At 41.4% G+C, this 22,659-nt stretch overlaps 2 protein-coding genes across 2 annotated transcripts; both read left to right on the top strand.

The window, feature by feature from the left end:
* Window positions 1-790: 790 nt before the first annotated feature.
* On the top strand, window positions 791-1,969 carry LOC308124322 (ribonucleoprotein RB97D; the record flags this gene model as incomplete). The annotated part of the gene is made up of 5 exons (XM_080487241.1): window positions 791-800; window positions 925-1,016; window positions 1,137-1,232; window positions 1,349-1,492; window positions 1,625-1,969. The coding sequence occupies 5 exons, from the start codon at window positions 791-793 to the stop codon at window positions 1,748-1,750; spliced, it is 468 nt and encodes a 155-aa protein (XP_080343367.1). The 3' UTR covers window positions 1,751-1,969.
* Window positions 1,970-3,195: 1,226 nt separating this feature from the next.
* Window positions 3,196-6,749, top strand: cenpx (centromere protein X). The gene is made up of 5 exons (XM_080488527.1): window positions 3,196-3,238; window positions 3,548-3,599; window positions 3,687-3,740; window positions 5,179-5,267; window positions 5,430-6,749. The coding sequence occupies exons 1-5, from the start codon at window positions 3,203-3,205 to the stop codon at window positions 5,442-5,444; spliced, it is 246 nt and encodes an 81-aa protein (XP_080344653.1). The 5' UTR covers window positions 3,196-3,202; the 3' UTR covers window positions 5,445-6,749.
* Window positions 6,750-22,659: the final 15,910 nt, after the last annotated feature.

Genomic DNA, 22,659 nt, shown 5'->3' with positions numbered 1-22,659 from the left:
ATTGCCCCTAGGTGTGAATGTGAGTGTGTGTGTGGTTGTCTGTCTATATGTGTGTGTTTGCCCTGTGACAGACTGGCGACCTGCACAAGGTGTATCCTGTCCTCGCCAACAGTAGGCTGGGATTGGCTCCAGCACCCCACGACCCTGAACTGGATAAGCGGGATAGAAGATGGATGGATGGATGGACAAAAATGACTGCAGCTGCTAAACAACTCATGATTGAATCGGTCTGCAGACAACTATGCCTTCAATGTATCAATGTTATTTGCTGGAAATAACAAGTAACTGATGTCTGGAAATCAAAAGGAAAAAGTAGATATTTGCAAATTGTGTCAGACTCTGGTGACCAGTGAAAAGAATTGGACAGGAGTTCTTATTTGTTCATAGTTCTCAGAGTAAACAATGACCAACGAAGCTAAGAATTTTGTACAATTTCGCTGAACACCTGTCAAACTGCCACAGATAAAATAAGTTATCTCAGTACCGCCAGACAGACACGACAATTTGTCTAGTCCATCATTACCAAGTGCTCAGAAATGTCAGCCATCCCCTGAAAACATGCCATTTTCAGTCAAATGCTGATTAACAAGTCGGGGCAGCCTTTGACTACTTCGAAGAAACATTTGCTTTGGAATGGAATTTCACATGCATAAACAATGACAAGGAGGAGGAGACTTTTGTGTCGTGACACAGAGGAATAGTATATAATCCCGCTTCATGGGGTGATGGGCTTCATCTATACTTTCAGCTACTTTGAACAGCTGCAAATACTCCAATCATATTCTCAAAAATGACATCCGGTAAGTCAAATTTCATAAATTCTCTTTTTACCTCCTAAGAATATGAGATCAGAACATATCTGTGTTCAGATTTGTGCTTGCATTTTGTGTGCACAATGTTAAAATTCTCTATCTGACCCTACAGGTAACATGGAAGTGCAGGGGGAAATAAAGAAAAGAGTGTACATCAGTCTACCCAAGAAATACATAGCCGAGTTGGCTAAAACATGTGAACTGGTATAACCGTTGTTTCAGACTCATCACTTAATTTCATGCTTTTTGACAAAAGTAGCAATGATTTTGCTTTTTGTTCCTTTTCTGTTAATGTCCCTGCTTAAAGTTGTCTGCCCTTTACAGGACCATGGGTTAGTTATTACGGGCCTGAATCCCTACTTAAATGAAGGCTATATCCAGGCTTACTTCAGAGAATGGGGCAACATCATCGGATGTAAGGTAAAGACAGAAAGAAACATTGATTTTAACCTTTTTTTTTTCTGAGCATCCCCCCCCCCCCCCACAGAGAATGTCTTACTTAAATAAACAAATTCCATTTGTTAAACTGGATGCAGGTGAAAAAGCAGGGATCCCGGGAAAGTAAGTCCGTGGCTTTTGTGAGGTTTTCTTCAGAGGATGATGCAGACAGAGCAGACTGGGCAGGGCCTCACTATATTGGAGGGACCGAAGTGAATGTGAAGCGATTCGTCAGTCCAATGGTGAGCACGACTTTATTTATCTTCTTCTGTTGTTCACACGGTTTTTGTGAAGGCTTTGAAGTCGAAACTTTCAACTTGCAGATAGAAATTCGAATTGAACATCAAGTGCAAATGTTGCGATCTTTCCGACAGACTGGAGAGGACCCAGAAGAGAACGTCATCGCAGTCTCCAGTAGAGCGCCACCACGGCGCTCCATGGGCCTGGGCTACATCCTCGAAGATGCTCAGTGGCTAGAAGATGATGATTCCAATGAGTGAACAAAAATCTTTGATAGATTTGAATATACTGCTTCTACGTCCTGTGTGAGAATAATCATACTCATATATGTACACGTAATGTCAGCATCGGCTGAGTGCCAAGTTAATAAGGCTGTACTTTGCATAGTTTAATGATCTGTTTGACAAGGATAAAGGTTTGTAAATATTTCTTTTTTTAAAGGACACAAGCTCAGTCTATTGTGATCCAGCTCTTTCTTAAGTTTCTTTTTTCTACGTGATGTGGTCATTTTTACCTGGGACTGTCAAAAAAGTATAGCATTATGACAGCTTTAAGTTGCTTCTCATTTTAAAGCTGCTGCTCATGAATATTTGAATATTCAAAGAATAAATGTTTTTTCACAAAAACACAAACGCTGTTGTTCATTTTTCCTAATTGTTGTATGCATAACAAAGACATTTTTTATTAAAAATATTTATCTGTTATTATTATTTTTTGTACTAAATTAAAATATCATGCTAAACCTTGATCACAATGGAAGTTTTAGTGCATTCATGAATGTAAAAAGTTTCTGAAAGCTCCAAAAAGCTGATGTGATACCACCTGTCATTTAGAAATACACATGAGAAATAATCTTTCCAGATGATGCATTCCGTGATAAACAAACTTTGCCACATTGAAGGTGAAAACAGCCAGAGTAATGTGTTATACCAGTGACGTTTTTTCCAATCAATTTCCGAGCAAAAGGTGGTATCACTGATAATGATACGATACCACGAGTTCGTACAAAAGCTGATTGTGTGAGGGTAACCCAAGCTTACACAGTGAGAGTAAATAAATCAGTCATAATCATCTGAACACACATCACCCATTGATATGAGAATCCTGAGCTCCAGCCTGTCTGAAGGAGTTATACAACCATATTAAAAGAAGCAGTTAAGTCAACCAGCAGAAAATAGGACCAAGATTATGTAATAACTGAAACAATTAAGCAATAACTGAACTTTGATAAAAAAAATAAAAAATAACACCTTTATGTTTATCAGTTATTAGTAACTAAAATGTAAATGTTAATATTGTAATTTCCACATCACTGCTACATATTTTGACATTCTCTTTGACATTACCAGCATCATTTCACTTGTGTTTTGACTTAAATGGAAGACTATTTTAATGTTTGCAGTTTATCCCCATTTGAAATACTCAATATTGAAAGAACCCACAAATATTAAAACACAAACAGGATAAACACAGGATTAATAAAACAGGAATTAGGTGGACTTTAAGTTGTGTTTCAGTTAAGCAAAAACATTCTGGTGTGTTGATTTAATTTGACAGAAAACGTTAATAAAAAACCACGGCTTTCTAAAGTGGATGGCGATAAGTCTGGAATAAAAAATAAAAAATAAAGAAAATCGCACTGACGCATATTACGTCACGCATTATCAGCCAATCGCTGCGTAGAGCGCCAAGTTTCTCTGTCGCGTCACAACATGGCGGAAGAAGAGGCTGAAGTGTGTTTTAAAAAGGTATGAGCAACAGCGTTTTTCCTATTTAACTTTAATATTCAGGAGACCTAAAGTTTCTTCATGATGGCCGAATTAAAGCATGGTTCTTATTGATTTAACTCAGTCAGTTGTTTTTGAACAACTTCTCCAGGTTTACTTGATTTGCTTAGTGAAAGCGGCAAATAGCCGCTTTTTGAATACACCTTTGTTTGGACGTGGAGTACATTTAAGCATAAACATTTTGTTTTAAGAGTGAGATATTGGCCTTTTAGCATTAAACTCTACGTGTTATATGTTTATATCAAACAGTGACTGTGTTATTTTCTGCAGGAAACCATCAGCAAACTGCTGTGTGGTTTCTTCAAAGAAGAAAAAACTAAACGTGAGTTAAACAAATATCTGCTCGTGACTTCCTACAAATCCTTTTCAGCAGATTTTGTGCGTTTAACATGTTTTTATTGTATCATAGTTGGTGGTGACGCTACACTGCTCATGGCTGAGATGCTGAAAGTCTTTGTCCAAGGTAAGAAACACTTCTCTTCACAGTTGTTTTACTGAGGGACATCAGCAGAAAATGCAGTTTTGCAATGTAGTCTTTACAACATCAGCTATCCAACATCAAGCAAATAACAAGCAAGCAAGCACATAAAAGTAGTGTCATTTTTGATAGACCAACCCAATAGTCTCTGAAGGAAATCAGAGGAGAAAACCCACCTGCAACCCCCACATGTGAGCTCCAATCAGGGATGTTCTCCCTGTGAGCCAGAGGCGCCAGCTACTATAACATCATACTGCAGAGGAGTCTAACTTCTTCACAGTTGCAGATTTCAGATTGAATGCCCTCAAGGCCAAGTGATTGTTATATTCTGGAACCAGTAGTACTCTGAACTAAAGACATTATAAACTCATAACTAGGAGATCAATTCTTAGGTTAAATTTAGATTTTTCATTACAGTGCAGCGTGTTCAATTAAAGTGATCAAAACCATGACGTTGCGATGAACCAGACAATGCCAGCATTCTACCTCGCTGGATAGGTTGCAGTCCTCTTTCTGCCGCCTCTCTGCTTCGAGAAACTCACACCCAGGATTATCATCATTTAAATACAGACATCAGAGGAGACATGGAAGTGTCCGTCCACTCATGGCCACATATCTTCTGTCATTCAGCCTCAAAACCTCTGGCCTTAGTAGTCCATAAAGTTAGGTATATACTCTGTCTTGAATGCTCGTTCATTTCTGTTGATCTGTGCACAGTGACAATATATGAATTAATATTCATCAACAGACATACATGTCTTTCACGTGAGTCTTTTTGATAGATACGTTTCGCTCACACTCTGCACTGCCGAGGCTTTTTGGAAAAACTTCTGATGTGGTTGTGTAAGGCCAGCTGTGAGATATCTCTTCTGGGTGGCTTCAACAGGAGTCAGCATCTTTTCTGCTGCTGCTTCAGAGAAGTGTTGTTTCACGACATATGGCTGACAGAAGACTCTAAAGCCTTGAGAACAAGTGCACAGTCGCTCTTTTGCCAAGTGATCCCTCTAATTCTTGTATTACTTCTCACTTTCCCTCTTCTACCGACAGTATATTCTACTGTGCTTGTACATTTTATTCACAAGCTCTTTTCTCATCTCTCTTTTCTTCTGCTTTCTTTTCCTCGCAACTTTGTCTATATCTGTCATTTTGTATTTCCTCCCTTTATAATTTTCAATTAAAATGTATATGTCAGGCCAATTTTGTCACATTTCTCCTCACCAAATGGGATTTCAAGCGTTGTCCCAAACATCAAAAACACAAACCAGTAAAATTGTATTTTGGTTTGTGGCAACAATCTGAAATCATCTGCCGCCTTCGGCTGCTGGAATAATAAGTGTCTCGTTTCACCCGATGGCTCAGTTTAGCTGATGGATTACTACATTACTGCATTATAATACAACTTATTCCTTCGTCTCATTTCAAGAGGCAGCTGTGAGATCACAGAAACAAGCTGAATCCGAGGACTGCGACCAGGTCGACATCGAACATTTTGAAAAAATTCTACCTCAGCTGGTATGTCGCTCAAAGTTAAGATGCGTGATTATAATTGATGAACTGCAACATGCTTCAATCCTGAATGTTTTTAAAATTTTTTATTAACTTTTATTTTATTGTCATATGTATTTTGTTGTAATTCTCTCTCAGTCTTTTAACATCTTTCTCTCCCCAATGCAGCTCCTGGACTTCTAGCACAGAGACGCCACTAGATGGAGCCACAGCACTGCCTTCATGGCGACGCTTTATTACCGTTTCTGAGCTGAATGGTTTCCATCACTGTTTATATTTACAGTCCCACTGCATTTTTATTATTACTCCAAGCCGAGGAACACCAAGACTTCCCTTCTATATTAGTTTGAGCTTTGTGATTTTAAGTAGAAAGTTCTGTTAGTGTCTGCACACCGCCGCCAATAAGGGCCACCTGTGCTCGTCCGTGCAACAACAGGTGCTTCCAGCATGCTCCGTGGCGCCCTTCATCAAAGCCTCCAGGAGCAGTTGGAAGCAATTAGAGTAATAAGGGGAGCAGCCAGTCCCTTAGATGATGACAAGTGCCAGGAAAAAAGGAGTACCCCCTCCGGCCACTTTGAAGTTCCCTTTTGCTGTCCTGCGATGTTTAGTTAAAGGTGGGGGGAAGGGCAAAGGGGACCTCTGGCACAGGGGGGAAAGTTGAATGGGAGTGTGTGTGCACGTATGTGTGCATGTGCTAGCCAAACATAGTCGGAGACCACACGCGTAGATATTCTATTTGAGAGGAAACATAACAAAACACATTGGAACATGGTCCAAGAGGAGCAGGGTGTAATTCTGAAGGTAAATAAACAAAAGAGGCGAGTAGGAGAGGTGCTTTCTCTACTTTCATCACAGCAGAGGGGGAAGTCGGGCCTACAAGGGAGAGGGTAATGTGGGGTTTTCTAACCCGAGTGGCTCTGATGGTTTTCCACCAGCGGTGCAGTCGACCGACGTGTCTTGACTGTGAGTCAGCATAGCTGTACAACACCTCACACTATTTATTTGTGTGGCTCTCGGGTGACTCACTTACAAACGCTGCTCTCATACAGCTGGAAGCAACTTAGGTGAAAGTCAGAAATCCAGGCTCACCGAGGTGCTCAAGGACAGCGCCTGGAATTTGACCCAGCACCTTTTTAGTCAGGTTCATGCTGGATTTGTGTTTCACAGGCATTAAAGGAGGTGGTGTGTTTGGGTGAAGAATGTTTAGTTTAATAATGCCATGAAGGCTTCTTGGGCTGAAAAGAAGCTTTTTTGTCTCGGGTTAATCGTTGCAATATTTCATGTAAAACATGCCATGCTCTGTCTTTTCCTTTGAATGAGTTAATTTGACAACAGAATATCTTGTTGGAAAAAGCAGTGAAACTCTTTAAAAAAAAAAAAAAAAAAAGTGTATTTTTGTCCATTGCTATTGTATTTGTCAGTCTCTTCGATTTGGACTGTTCCCACCTGTTGTGGCACACAGAATAAAAACACTTCTGTGGAATGGCTCTTTTCTTTTTTGTTTTTTGGCTTCTCCTCGGGATGGGCTGTTGGATGTCCCTGTACTACAAGTTATACACTACTGTACAACTTTTCTACTTATGCATCTTAGTGGAACAAATTACATCTGAAGACAGTATTATTAAACATACGAAAGCAGTTAGGACAAGAATGGGGAGGGGCGTTAAAGAGAGTAATGAGTTAAAGCTTTTCTTGATCATACATTAAAGGCAGGGAGTGTCGACAGCCAGTCGAGACGCTTTGGAGAAGTTCTGCAGTGAGAGGCTTTTCCCAGGAGACACGGACTGATGTGTCTCCAGCCTCCTGGCTGGTCTCTACACAGCGTTTCACACAGGATCTGTTTCTTTTAGATATCTGCCTGCAGTAACAATGAATATAATTGTATTTTATTTTTGTAGAAGCACATGTAACCTGGTCAATTGTATAACTAAGACGAAATGTTGGAAAATACTAAGTCCAACCTGAAGATGTTCTAAACCTCTCATAAGTCTCTGAAGTTATTGCTGCTCAGTGCAATGCTTTTCAGAGGCAGAGTGATTTGCGTGGGTCTGAAGATTCTCTGTGAGCGTGTGTGAGGGATCATGGATCTTGGATTTCTCCTAATTCTTCACTCAGTAGTCAGTGGTTGCTTTTTCTCTGTTGGAATGACACAGTTTCTCCCATCTCTCCAACTTTCTGTCTTCTCAAAAGCTCCTTTCTTCTCGAGTCCAAACTAAGGTCCCGTCTGTGACAAGTCATCATAATACGCCCTTTTCTAAATGCAGGCCTCTTCTGGGATGACTTGAACAACATTTGTCTATTTGAAAGCCTACGCGCGTGAGCTTCAACTAAGTTTCAGCCTTCCGTGGCACATAAAACTAACTTCTACTATAAATGTCTGCATGAAACCATTTACTGTTACTAACACTGTAGGTTGTTGCTCCCTTTACCTGAAAGACCATGTGCATCTAGATTTCAGAAGATGGAAAAACCAATCACATCAGAAACAGTTTTTTGTTGTTGTCATTGTTCCAAAAACATGAGATTGATGAGAACATTATCTACACTTCAGCCACAGGAGTTATCAGGCATGCGCATAACTTTTTATTGATGCCAATAAAATATTTGAATGTGCTGTGAATATACAATGCCGTGCCACGGTCTTTGGATGTTTGCGTGAATGTGCTTGCATGAGTGTTGTGCTTCATCTGGGGCTGTGATGCATTAGTGCTCAGGAGACAAGAGGCCCTTGTGGCCCCCTCATGGGCATGGAACTGTCTAACCATGGAGGAATGCTGCAGGGGACACAGAGTGAGCACATTCCTCTCAGATGCCCCATGTGAAACTTGTGCACACATGAAAAAGTTGCTAACATTTATGGCTCTGTCCAAAACATAAAATACTGTCACGGGTGCTCCCTGGGAATGCGTTACAGGGGACGTTTGCTTGCGTGCAGAGAATGCAAATCCAGAGGCAGCATCTCTATTGACTGTATGTACTGCTGTCACATGTGGGTTTCTGGGAGGCCCCGGGCCTCTCTAGGGGTCCTGGGGTCCTCAGACTAAGCTTTGTTAAGGAACCACTGGGCCCACACTGGGGCTGATTAGAACATACCTGGCAGTTTGAGCCACTTGGGCGCTCTACTGGGATCAATCCTAAATGGTTGTGGCGCTTGGCTGTTAGTCGGAGGCTGAAGATGGTCTGCTGCTGTGCTCTATGTATTGGTTGGAGCTTTGGTAGCCACGGGGGGCGGAAAGGATTCTTCCGGAACCAGTGAGGTGGATGATAAGGTCAAAGACCTTGGCACGCAGCTGAAGAGGGAAAGGGGAGCAAGAGAGTTGTACAATTAGTTGGGTTATTTCTGGAGCTCTGTACCAATACCTTAACTACATTACCCTCCTCTTCCACCCCAAGTCCCCTTTTCTCTGTCCCTGCCCCCCTCGTCCGTGTGGTGGCCTACACGGTCAGGGGATAGGCAAAAACAGAGTAATCCCCTTACATAACAAACTAAACGAAGACTGTTCAATTAATTTGGGGGGACGTCTAAAAATAAAGAATCAGTTCAGCCAAGTTGACGTCAAAAAGACGTGTGTGTGGGAGGTGGACTCGTACTCTAAATGAGCTACTGAGAACCAGAGGTCAAACGAGCACTCTATTTTTAGGTCGCATCAAAGGTGGCGATATAAAAATACCCCTGCACTGACCTCCACACGATCTGTCAGTCATACTTAGAGAAACTGTGAACTTGAAGGTCAAACACTTGGAATGATTAAAGGGCCGATGTTTGATGATATTTCAAAAGAAGCCAAGTAATGACCAAAATCACTTTAGCTGGTGGCAGGTGGCACAGTGTGAGGTTGGCTTTTTTTTTAATACTTGTTAAAGGACTTTATCAGAAGACATTTGAAGATGACGGGGACATTTCCAGTGCAGTAACAAAAAACATATTGTGGACTAAACTAGTAGAAAAATGTAAATTGCTGTCTGACTTATGTATCCGAGTAAATCCGAGAATGACAGTGGAAAAAGAAACTTTATAGAACAGTTCTTCTAAAAACCTAAAACCAGTGTAAACAAGAGATGAAGACACATTGCCATGTTTCGTAGTGGGTCCATAAGTCTTTCTCCTTAAGTCCAGAGGGCAGCATGTTGACTGTCTGTCCTCAGTGGTCAGGGGCACCGGAACTCTAAATTAGCCCCAGTGAGTCAACAGGACAGCTTTCATGTAGACAAGGGCTCATGTCAGATTGCAGGAGAGGTCAGGATGTAAGGGTTAGAGGTCAGCATGTAGTGTTGGTCCTTGTCTTTAACAGCTTCCTGTCTGCTGTGTTGTGCAAACCTGAGCAGTAATCCCTTGTGATCCATGTTCAAAGTGAGGAGATTGCCTTGTTCTTTGATACAGGTATGGGACTCATCACTCCTCTTACACTTAATCACCTTGATAGCAAAAATCTGCCGAAACTAATGTATTGTCGCGTTTATTGAGAGGCTGGCACATGAAGTTTTAGGCTGTATGGATGTGTGTTGGTTTGTCCGAAATGAAAACATCTGAGCGATGAAGTTATATGAAATTTCATTAAATGACACCCTTTTGGGTATTTTTGGATTCGGATGGATTGCATGAAGTTTGGTACAGATTTTGTTCAGGATATGGATTAAAAAGAAAGTGGTGTTTACTTTCGTTGTAGTTTTCCTTCTGCGCTTCACGTCAAATATGACATTTGACCTGCATTGCTTTGCTTACAACTTTGATTCTCTGTGATATATTTAACTTTAATGATGTCCTGTAGCAAACGTTCCCTCTACCACCACAGGGTTCACACTCGTGCTTGTAGTTATTTGTAGTTAGTTTGAGCCATAATAAATGATCCAAGAAGCTATGTATAAATATGCAGTAAAATTGAGAATATGTTAGGAAGTATTTTTCTATAAACTATAAAGTATAGTGCTGTCCTAAACTGTTATTTTCTGTCATCATTGGCTATTGTGCTAAATTTGAAATTAGATTTTTTTTATATGGGATATTCTCTCTAGTTCTCTGATGGAAAAACAGATATATGTTGAACATATCCAGACATAACGAACACTGAAACACAACATTTGAAATTTCAAGGTCTTCTTTTAATGGTTTGTTTGATCTTTAACATGAATGTTTCGTTTCCAAGTCTACTACAAGTTGCAGCCCTGCTCCAGCTCAGTTGCTGACTTTGAAAGTGCACCTGTTTCTGCACATATGAAGCTCTGTAGTACTGGAGGGAAGGTGAAAGCTGGGGTCAATAGGTGACACAGCAGGGTTCTCCACAGTGAGATGTCTCTTTTGCTCTTTGAGAGCAAAAGAATTGCAGGAAGCAAGCGTGGGCTGTTTTTGTTTCTCCAAGAAGAACGAGCAGAGCAGAAGTGGTGATTTACCAGGTTGTCTTAACATCAGACTGGAAATAAACCAGAGCTGCTGGAAGCAAGTTAGCCGGGAGAAGATGTGGATGGAGTGAATGCTGCTTCACGTCACACAACACAGGCTGAGAAGATGTATGGGTCTGAGGATAGATTCCTCAAGGAGGGCTGCAAATCATACAGTTTGATCCTTGCCTCAGTGACAATTTCTGATGATCTACAACAGCACAAGAGATGCCAACACAAACAACCTCTGTGGAAAGGGGCAGACACTCAGCAATGCTCTGCACATAATTGTTTTGCCTTCATCTGAAAGAGTGGAAAGGGCAATACTAGTTTCCAGGCATAAAATGTAAACCCTCTCCAAAAACAGCAAAGGAGCCGATCCACTCACAATGAGCCGTAATTTAAAAAAAAAAAAAAAAAAAAGCTTCTCCTTGAAAAAACAACAATAAATTTGAAAAGGCTTTAAAGAGCCTTCTGGTGCTCGTAGTGTTCTTGTGCATAAAACAAAGTGGCGGCAAGATCAAACACCACACGGCGGCTTTAGCCCAGGTTAGGACACACATCTAACAACACTCAGAGAATGGATGCAACAGAAACGGAATAGAGGAGTTCTTATGAAAATAGCTTAGTGTTCACAGGTCTTTATGGTGTCTGACTTGGGAACACTTGTCTAATAAGGGGATTTTCTTACCCCCATTCTTTGGATAGATAATCCTAGATAAAAGATTCTAACATTGTCATACATGATAAACCATAATATTATAAGAAACTGACAGTTAAAGGCAATTACATTGATTATCCCCTTGATCATGGTATCTGCTTGATAGTGGCAGGTGGAGATTTTGTCCCCAAAAAGTATATGTTGAAAGCAAGGGAAAATGGCTAAATTTGAGATTTAGCAAGTTTAGCATAGGACATATGAGATAGCTGAACAACCGGTCCAGAGCCGTCAAAAAAAGTGTCAAAAGTGCTCCAGGGAATGAAAACCAGTGAACTAGCAACATGGTCATGGGTGGACAAGCACAGTGATGCACTGGGGAAGCAAAGGGTGGCCCAGTGGGTTCAATTTGAACAGTTGAGCTCATGTAACTCCAAATGTTGTAAGAAGTCAGTGCTGGTTCTGATAGAAAAATGTCATAATACATACATATTAGGCAGATGGTAATAATGCTATGGCTGACTGGTGTAGATAAAAGCGGTGACCACTTTAAAGAGATTTGCCGGTGGAGCTGTTGGATGTTGCAATGATACATTACACAGGCTGAGGAGCTTCAGGATGCACATCAATGGGAGACCAATATCCTGGATCCTGATTCCATCGGGAAGCACAGCCGTGACGTCTCTGAGCGCCCAAAGAGAAAGGACCAGGTGTCCCCCCGCTCCTCTTCCATTTCCCCCCCATCCAGTGCTGCTCTTCCAAGCTAATAGCACCAGCGATCTGCCACCCCTGGCACAGGAACCTGAATCACTGAGCTGTAAAGCTAAGTGGAAATTAGGACTTAGTTGACTAACAATTAGCACGCTGCCAGAAGACCTCAGACAAAGAAAAATTCAAAAGAAAGAAAGTAGGACTTAGTATGACATTTCAGGGGGGAAACAGGATGTGAACTGGCTCAGACTACCAATATGCATTAAATTCACTCATAGCACTATATAGTAAACAAAGGTGGTGTCTTACAGTTTGATATTTGAACATTAAATAAACGGAACTAAAATAAGTAGCATCAGTAGGGTTAACAAATCTACTGATACAGTATGTGCTTTTCATTAAGGTCTCTAAAGTGAGTCCCTGGTTTGCTTTTTCTGGAAGGGATGAAGACTTTTCCAAATGAAGTGTTGACAAAGACATTGTTCAGAGTGATGATATGAAATGTATCAACTGCAGAACAAACCGCTGAGCCCAAGCCACTGGAGGACAAATGTTAGGATAGTTTATTAAAAACACTATACCTATTGCATCTTCTTATTTACTGATTATTTTGCTGACTTGATATAGACTCTAAATTGAGCAATAATTCACCGCCGGCTGAGTCATGTTGAAATCATGATTGCCTCTGACTTAAAGATACAGTTACATAAACATACATCCAGACATTTTTGACGTCTTCAGCGTACTTAAATAAGAAATACTTGAAAAATCAATCAACTGACGAATACCATGACAACCACACTCCATGTTAATGTGAAGTACCATTTAAAATCCCCGAACAGCTTTTGCTTTAGCTGTCACTGACGAGATTTGGGTTTCTGGTATTTGTCCTTTGCCGCTTTTTCAAATTTGACTTATTCAAAGCTGTGATAAAGGATATGATTAATGTCCATATTATTATGATTGTAATGTTACTATTATTAGTGGTGGTGGTGAATTATTTATTTCTATTTTGAATATAACAGGCATTATGGCAAATAATGTCAAAGTCTTACTTATTTGTGAGAAAATGATACGTTTGGCGACATGAATACAGTGTGGTTGTGGGTAAATCTTACCCCCAAGCTTCTTCTACCCAAGGGCTTGGAGCTGTTGACCCAGGCAGCCCCAGACATGACATGCACTCAGATTTTGAGATTGTGAAACCTTATGTTTGTTGACGGCTCCCCAGCCTTCTTTCTTCATCTTTCTTATTTGAAGAAATATTGTCACAATAGAAGAAAGGAAGCTCAGACACTTTGTAACGATGTAAAAACCTCGCCATCACAACGGATTAATTCTACACTGCGTCTCTGACGTTCAGAGGGGAAGCAGAACCTGTTCATCCACAGCTGAGTAAACTACTTAAGTCTATCTTATATGGCCGCAGACATGATTTTTGAAATGGGAAAACCTCAAAATGTGGTAATGATAGAGATAGATAAACATAGTCATGTTTGATTGCCAGACTTCCTTTTGTTATTCCACAATGTGTTTGAAGTCTTGAGAAAGGGAGCGAAACGCTGGAGAACTGTCTTCAATTTCTGCACTTTCTCTGAATCGAAAACCAACAATGAAATCTGCTGCATAGGATTCACGGAGGAAAATGTTATCGAGCTTTTGAATGCTGCACAAGCAGCCAGTGCCTCTGAACTCTCTTATTGCCCCCTGGAACCAGCTGTAAAACCTGACCACAATACGATAAGGCATGGACCTGTTTCCTACACGGCCCATAAATATGGCCTAATTACTCGCCTATGGAGCTTGTGGGACAGATGTTACAGTTGTATTCCTCCACCTCACCAAAGTACATAGGCTATTGATGGTTCACAGACTGTTTACACTCTTTTCATTCATCTGTGCTATGACCATTCCCACTCGTAGCAGTTCGCCAACTCTGGCCCGGTGGTTTACATAGCAGAGCCCCTCCAACATGTGGAGCCCATGCTCTTTACCCTCTGCTTGTTTCGTGACTGCACACAAGCAAATAAATAAAAAGTGAAGATGTATGTTCAAAAGTAATCCATAGAGGAATGGGCCTTGCGGGTACCGGATCTAAACAGACTCTGATGACTGTATATGTCGAGTGAGTTAAACAAGTGACACAGAACATTAAACTTTGATCTGCTAATTATAGCAAGAAAACACAAACAAACTGGGACCAAAACTGCTGTGATGAGATTGACCGCATTACCTAGATTTTCCATTTTGAATACAAAAAAAAAAAAAAGGTTTAAAACATGAATGTTGAGGTCTAACAGGTGAAGATATTTAATTTTTGTTAATTTTATAAAATTCTTCAAAGTTCTCAAAACTTTAAAGTTGCTAGAACTTGAGAAGTTGAACGTGCAAGCATTTCTGGTCATACCAGTGACGTGCCTTGGTAAGATAGGTTTAGATTGATCCCACCTCTAGTTGACACATCTCTTCTGTTGAATCATTTTTTTTGATACAACTGTTAATGAAGCCTTTCGCTCTCTTACAGTGACTAAATCTACTCCATCAGAGACCCAGACAAAACACATCAAATAAACTTTTTTTTGAAATCCAACTTAGCTGCCAACTCTCGCACATCAGGAGATAAACTTTGGGTTGTAAATCAAAGATCACACAGTGTACATAAATGGTCACGCTGAGTAGTGCTGATGATTTCACTGGAGGTTTTTACTATGAACAGTGGCAGACCGGTAGATATGTTTCTATTTTAAAGGGCTGACTTTTTCATATGTGAGTTGTTCACCATAGTTTATTTTAAATTGTAATGTCTTCTTTACAATTCATCAGGTCCAAAAGTAAATCTTTTTTTTATTATTTTTTTTATGAAAAACTAGTCTAATATCAAATAAATTCCTTTTTTAGTGTGAAAAGCAGACAGGAAATAATGCATGCTGGGAAATGAAATCAACCCTCCCTACCCTGATGGAAAAATTCCTAACTCTGGTTTCTTAACATATCACAAAGTGAGTAAGAGCATGATGTCATTGAAAACAGCTTTGGGAGTAGTGAGAAGTAGTAAATACTACTGTGCAATGAGCTAAGCTAAACTCTTCAAGTTAAGGGTAGATTGAATTGATGAGACATGACCCATTTTCACATTGCAGTGTTGTTTTTACATCGTCTCAGTGCCTTTTCTCACTATGAAAAGCAGTTTTAGGTGCTGGAACTCCGGCAATTACGAGCCTGAAAATGTGATTGAGGGTCACATGAGGTGATCTAGCTCATAGAAAGTGTATCTTTACTTCAGTTACAAAGAAAACTTTCAATTACTGTTAAGCTGTCAATTTTATCTTGCAAAGCTTTTGTGCTGCTTACAGGAATTAATACCTGCACCTTGGTGATGCCTTTAATTGCCATTTAGCATTAAGCTGGCTGAACAATAAAACCCAGGCCGAGGGGATGTTGTCAGGTTTAATGAGGCCCTCGGTGAAAGAGGGCTGCTGTGTCGGCACCACCAAAGGCTGCTCCCTGAATTCGCCTCCAGTGGACCAGAGTGGTCCTGCGGGGATTTGATGGGCTGAGGAGCACACACTGTCTCTCCCCCACTGTGGGGGTGTGAGGGGTTGCGGTGGCATCAGTAGCCCTTGCTGTGCATGGCTTGGCAGGCAGAAAGCACGGCCTGGAGGAGGTTGTAACCACAATGCCATGGAGCAAGGTGGAGGAGAATGACATTGTGACACTGAAAAGGCCAGGCAGTGGTGATCAGCACACACAGTAAGCCGCAATTTTTACGTTGCCTAACCGCCGCTGGTGGCCTTTCATATCACCTGCAAACAAATAAAATATTTGCCTCTGCAACATTGCAAACACATTAAAAACAAAACAAAAAAGCAAATGCAATGACAAACAGAGAGTTCTGCATCCATATTTAAGAAGAGTACATGGTTCACAGTTTCACATCGACTCCTCCGCCCTCAGAGCCCATTCCAGTTACTTTGATTCTTTATTCGGCAGGCCCCTCTTTTAACCCCCTCCACATCATCCTTAAGTCCAGCTGATGGAGACTCTTTTGTCCACCAGCACCCGGGCAACAACATCAAAGAGCTGCTGGGTGTAAATGCAGAGTAGCTGAAAAACAAAACAAAACTGAAAAATAAAGAAGTCCCTGAGGGGATGTGAGATATTCAACAACAGCACCCCGGAGAGAGAAAGAAAAAGAGCTACTATATACAGGAGGGAGGAAAGAAAGAAAGAAAGGAAGGAAGAAAGAAAGAAAAAAAGAAACTGCCATTCATCATCATTTAGTCAATCCACAAAGGTGTGGGTTGGGTTGTGTTCAGTTTAATGACAACGATAAACAAATGAAGAAAAAAAAAGAAGACATTACACTTTGTTAAAGACCATGATGACACTTTCTTTATGCTGGATCATCAAAGCCCATTAGAGGACAGTGAAAGGCCTCCACTCCTGTGCGTGACCACTTCCTCATTCAGTGACAGCTGAATTGTTGGGTCGTTGGATTGTTGTGCAAGACAATGTCATGCTTTTGCACTGAATGCTTCACTTTGATCTCATGGGATGCCCTTGAAGCTCCGTCAGAGGCTGATATGTTAACAGCCAGTCTGGTTATGGTTAGCTCTGTCCTCCACCTACTGCCCTGCCAGTCAGTGATCTGTAGGGTATGGATAGTTGGAGGGAGGGGTAAGATGGAGATAAAAGTCTTTCATCTCTATCACCATATGGGGCTCCTGTGGAGTCACGCTTGGTGTGGCAGCATGGCTTGTCTCCCTGCCCATGACGTACCCGCCAGTGACACGCTGACTCCCAAGCTTGGCACCAGGTCTCCAGTCAGCGCCGAGCAAACCCTCTATTCAGCAAGAAGGAGGAAACACAACTACATTGGCCCACAGCTTATAATTAGGAGTCCTCAGCCTCAAAGAGCACAGCATCACCATCATAATGGTAGGCTTCCATCTAAGGCATTGGTTTAATACTCACTCTGAGTCCCATCACACATGGATGTGGACACAGGAGGAAGAGAGACATTAGGACTACAAAGAACATGTGTCCCATCAAGGATTAGAGCTTCACTCTTCCCTTAGTAGCCTAATTGCTGGATTGGCCAGATCAAAATCACTCCACTGAGATCAAGGCCGCTGTCTTCCTCTTGTCTCACTACTCTGTTGCACAATAACTCAACAAAGGCAGAGAGGGAGCTGGTGAGGAGTGGGGGGAGACAAGAAGTCATGGAGCGAAGATGAATGTAGTTCATGTTTAGAGAGCATGTTGTGTGATTAAGGGAAGCCCACATCAAACATTGTGGCTTCAGTAAACCACCAGTTGAAAAACAAGATGCTTCTTCAGTGCAGAAGCAGCGCAGACTGGAGATGCTGTTGTTCAGAAGGCAGCCCAACCCAAAGTTAACCCTCCCTGTCTGCCCGTGGAGACAAACAGGGAAACAGGAGACACTGCAGATTGGCATTCAAAGCTCGTCTTGATGAGAGAGCAGGATGAGCTGCGGACTTTAATTCAACGTGAAGCATAGTGAAATTAAAGAACTAATTCAAATGTCTCAAGATTTACAACTGGCTCACCATAAACATTATATCTAGTGTGTTCGTGTGTGTGTGTGTGTGTGTGTGCGTGCGTGTGTGCGTGCGTGCGTGCGTGTGTGTGCGTGTGTGAGGCTGCATTACTGAGTTTACATGTAAAACTAAGGGATTCAAAGTAAATTCAAATGAAAAAGAAAGTAGATCAAAGCCTAACAGAATGAAGAAAGTTTAACTATCTGTCAATATTACAGCATTTCTCATTATAAATTCAGAAGCTAATAAAAAAAAGTGAATATTGTTACTAGACAGCATTACTTTGCTGTGTGTACTGTATACTATGTGTATAAATGTAAGACAACTTAACTGAAAGATTGAGCCTTTCGTTTGGTCCGATCAATACCAATATATTATTGGATGAAACCTCAATGCTCTTGCTGGTTTCTGTTTGATATCCATCGGGAATCAGTGAGCTCACATCTTCGGACAAACATGAAGCAATGTTGCTCCCATATGTGTGAGCATGTTTACTCACGCTCGACTTTTAACTGAAGGAATCGCGTGACTTGAACAACAACATAACAAACTAAATTATTCACCCGTTATGGTTCCACACTCTTTTCCCACTCCTGATGGGATGCAGGGAAAGTGTGTACAGGTGTGTGTCGACCAACATCAGTGCACTTCCTGGTAGATTATAACAGGAAGATGCAAACCTACGAGTTGTCTGCTGTCTTTAACACACACACACACACACACACACACACACACACACACACACACACACACACAAAATTCAACAGTCTCTTAAGTAAAGACATGGAAAGTTTACATTTAAAACCGTAATCATGGAAATCTCCCCTTTAAACAATAAACTTTCAACTTAACCTCATCTCTCTCCTTGCCAGGACCACATCAAACAAACCCTAAGGTCAACATGGGTCAGCAAAAGGATTTGGATAATGATGAGGCTCAAAGAAAAAGATTGAGGGTGGTGAAAGAGAGATGGTAAGAGAAAGGGAGGGGAGCCGATGGGAACACAAGAAAGAATGGCGCTGGTGGAGAGAGGGAAGGTGCAGAGGCTGGGTCTTGTAACGACAGACCCCCTGATTACATTGTTGCACAAATAAACAGGCCCTCTGCAGGCTCCCTGGAGTCCAGCTGTGGCGCAGAAGAGGAAAGCTTTCATTTCAGGGGGCTGAGGTCGAGCCAGGCGAGTGATGGGATGGGGCCTGGCTGTCTACCCGCACTGTTTCCTTACATCTCCATCAGCAAGTCAATGAGCAGAGGGAAGAGGTAGCATCTCATTTGGGATGCTCATTGATTACATGCTCTCCCCAGCACTTATCAACCAATAAATGCTGTCAACACGTGAATTAATACCTGTCAGTGTCAGAGGGCTACAGAAATGATCTACTTGGCCTGACAAGAGAAGAGATGTTGCTTGATTCTCTTTATAATGATGATGATGATGATGATGATGATGATGATGATGACAATGAGGGAACATCTAAATGGGGTCAGATAAGTGTTGAAAAAGAAAACGCTGAAGAAGACAAGGTTCAGATCTGTAATCGTCTCTCCTTCACCTCTCACTATTACAGAGTCCTGGTCCTCTCTTACCCTCTGTGTCCTGCAGCCATCAAGGCCCACATCAAGGCATGCCCCTGCCAAATGTATGCCCCCTTATTAAGGGGCCATCATCAGATAAACAAGATAAACAAGTCCAATTCCTGGCAAGACTGATCAAAGGACTCTACGTTAACCCCATGGCCAATTTCAAGTAGGCAAAAATCAAAGACAGATGAGGTCACATTTAAATTGGGGGGGGGGGGGGGCAGACCCATTGTCCCTTTATGGGCACAGAAAGCAGAGGGGACAGTGAGGACAGAGTGGAAGAAAGAATGGAAATGTTTTAGTAACCCTAATATCCACCATGATATGTAACCTTATCCTCACAGGAAAAACAATAATTCTCCTCTTTTGCTCAGACATGTGCACCTGTTCAAAGCCACACATCAAGAAGCCAAACATAATACCGTGTATGGCAACAGAGAACAAATCCCCCGATTACTTCTTGGAGGTAAGACCAAGAGCTCCACTCCAAGAAGTAAAAACATCATCTTGGCTGCTGCTTGTGGATGCAACAGCTTGGCAGTAGAAAGTCTACAGCAGTGATTCATATGGAAACTCGATTTTATTTTGCATTTCTCTGATCGGTAATTGTATTGTGTACCGTGGTTTTTCTGAAATCTTTTTATGAAGCTCTTGTGTCATCACTCTCCTCTAAATCATAATTTTTCCCAATTGTTCAACCTCTACTCAAATCCAACTGACCTAAAAGCTGAAAAAACACACTTTTCCCAGTAAATAAATTTAGATGTGCTTATTGACACCATATATATATTTTTTCTTTTTAGGAAAAGATATGCCAAATATAGCTACAGATTTTTAGGGGGATGCACAAACTGTCGCTAAGGCAGAGAGACGTTGCTCACATAACCATCTCTAGTGGGCTGTATTGAATTGTAATAATCAACTTCCACACCCCCACCAGCACCCGATGGGACCACCCATGGAGAATCGAGGGAAAAAACTATACTGGCTGTAAGATCTGCTTTTTACCAAAAACAAAACCAATTAATAATAGAACAGTGGAAAGAACCAGAGGCTTTGTGTCCCAAAATTTTGATGTGTCCGTTTTTTCATGATAACATTGTTTTGTACTGTTGTATTAATGACTAGAATTGATTAAAATACATTAGCAGTTTGTTTAAATCTAGGGTTACATTCATTAGTCTAAAATTTGTAGTTCCAGTGCACAACAATGACAATACACTTCACATCTTAGGTCATGCTCTTCCGTATGTTGTTTGTCATTGTTTTTGTTGCTTGTTTATCACATCATGTGAAGAGGTCGCTTCAAACAAATAGCTTTACTCTCAAATGATCCTGATAATGACATGCCTGCTCTATATTTAGCTCCTGTCTCCTCGCAAGACCTGGCTGAAGGGAGAGACGTAAACAAAGCTGGCAGAGCTTAGGCAAGCATGTGATGACTGCATTTTGCTGAATGAGATATAAACCATAGAGGCCACAATCAGAGGAGGGTGGGGAAGATACGTGAATTGCCACACCACATGGAGTTTACAGACATCACCACAAACTCTTGTTGAGAGGTTTGAGGTTTGTTTTGACTGACAGAAAAGCCTGAAGACAGACAGGGACAGACTCTGCCAGGAGCAAGTGGGATGCCAGTGAGGATTGTTGGTGATGTTTTTCATCACAGACCTACCAATATGGCTGTTTGGCTAGAGAAGACTCAGAATGGCAAAAATCAATGTGACAAGCGATGACTTCCGTTTGCATTTTGGTGGCAGATAAGAGAAAACTAACAAGAATAACTTTCATCTCCCTCTTACTGTGGGGTGTTGGGTGGAGGTGCTTATGGTATATGGTGGGTACAGGGTCGACAGGCCTAACCAATTTTTTTTTAGCCCTGGCTAAATAAAATACCACAAGTCATCCAATATTTGATGGGATCAAAGAGACCCGAGTGTCCTCTTCTGTAATTTCCAATTACTGATTTCTGTTATTAATTATACATCTAAAGTTCCTTTGAAGAACACTGCAGACTATTGTTCATCAGAAAGACCAAATGTCTCCTGCATTAAAAAGTCTGAAGACACCAAAGAAGCTTCAGTTCACTGGTTCCAGTGAATCAGAGCTTCCAGGAAAATCAGCAGGCTTCGTCTTATTGTATCATTATTTTTATTTTCTTTTTGCCTTGGCTTTTCGAGCAAAACACTCGGTCCTGACGTCAGTGTATCATTGTCATTTTGAGAGTAGTCTGGAAGCATAGCTGAGGTTGTGATTGAACTCTGAGAGCTGCCCTGGAGCGGTACTTTGAGGAAGAAACCACGGAACCACAGATAATGCTTTGCAGTCCACGAGTCTCAACTACTGTCATCAGATTTTCACTTTGTACGATACTTGAAAAAGACTGTCATTCTGGGCTCCTCCGGAGCTCCAGAGTCTTCACTTTGACATTGCTGATGTCAAAGTGAAGACATGCTACATGGAGCATGAGACTTGTGGTCACAGATAATGACTTATGAAAGTAAATCAAAGACTACGAAGATAGAAATGCCTGGAACATGGGTTGTACGCTAGATAAATATCCCAAAACACTTCATTTCATTTGCGTCATGAAGGTCCAAAGGTGGCATTCATCTCATCATCAGATGGGACAAATACAAAGAGTAGATAGAAGGACGTCTGGACATACAAACACTGCCGCCATTGTTCTGTGTTGGGATTATTTAGAGTCATCTGGTCAGAATTTATGGACAGAAAACAAAAGCATCACAGTGTCAAGCACACAATAAAAGGGAAACCACCTCTGTTGACTGGTTGAAGACAAGACAGGCACGAGACGCGAGTTCAAACACTGCAGAGTCTCTTCCTCGTCTACTTTCCACGGGTGTGAAGGCTTTTCAGGAGACAGGGGAAGGCATCTCCCTTTCATCCCTCACCACAGACAAACATAGACATATAAAAACATCCATGTTGAAAAGTGGCAATAGTCCTTTTAATTCCAGACAAACCCAATGTGAAGAACTTAATTACAGAACGGGGGCAACCCAGCCCTTTTGAAAATTACACTTACAGTAAGACCTTTGAAGCAAATACTTCCTTTATCCTATTTTTTTTTCTTTTGTTCAATGTTTTGTCACTTGAAAAGCATGCCATTGACTGCTGTGGTTTCTCGTGGGTCTCCGTCTTCTCTCGTTTGTCCCCGTCTCTGTCAGGCAGTAACTCATCAAAGGCATATCTTTTTGACACGCAGAGGAGAGCAACACTTTTTAAAACCCCAGTTTTCATGCTGATCCCCCCCCCCCCACCACCACCACCACCCCCTTTTCTTTTCTTTCTTTTTTTTTTTTTTTTACATAATCAATGACTTACCCCAGATTTGAATTGAGGAACACATTGAAATCTAAACAATCTGCTATCAAACTATTACAGGAATCTGCTGCGGTAAACTCTGCATACCAGCACAGCCTTTGATGGTTGTGTGTCAGACTGTACTCACTGTGAAAGCATCAGGAAACAACAGTCGCTGTGA

This window comes from Lipophrys pholis (assembly GCF_963383615.2).
Source record: "Lipophrys pholis genome assembly, chromosome: 19".
Taxonomy (NCBI): Eukaryota; Metazoa; Chordata; class Actinopteri; order Blenniiformes; family Blenniidae; genus Lipophrys; species Lipophrys pholis.
Note: the sequence above shows the minus strand (reverse complement) of the source record. Positions and strands in the feature narration are given on the sequence as shown.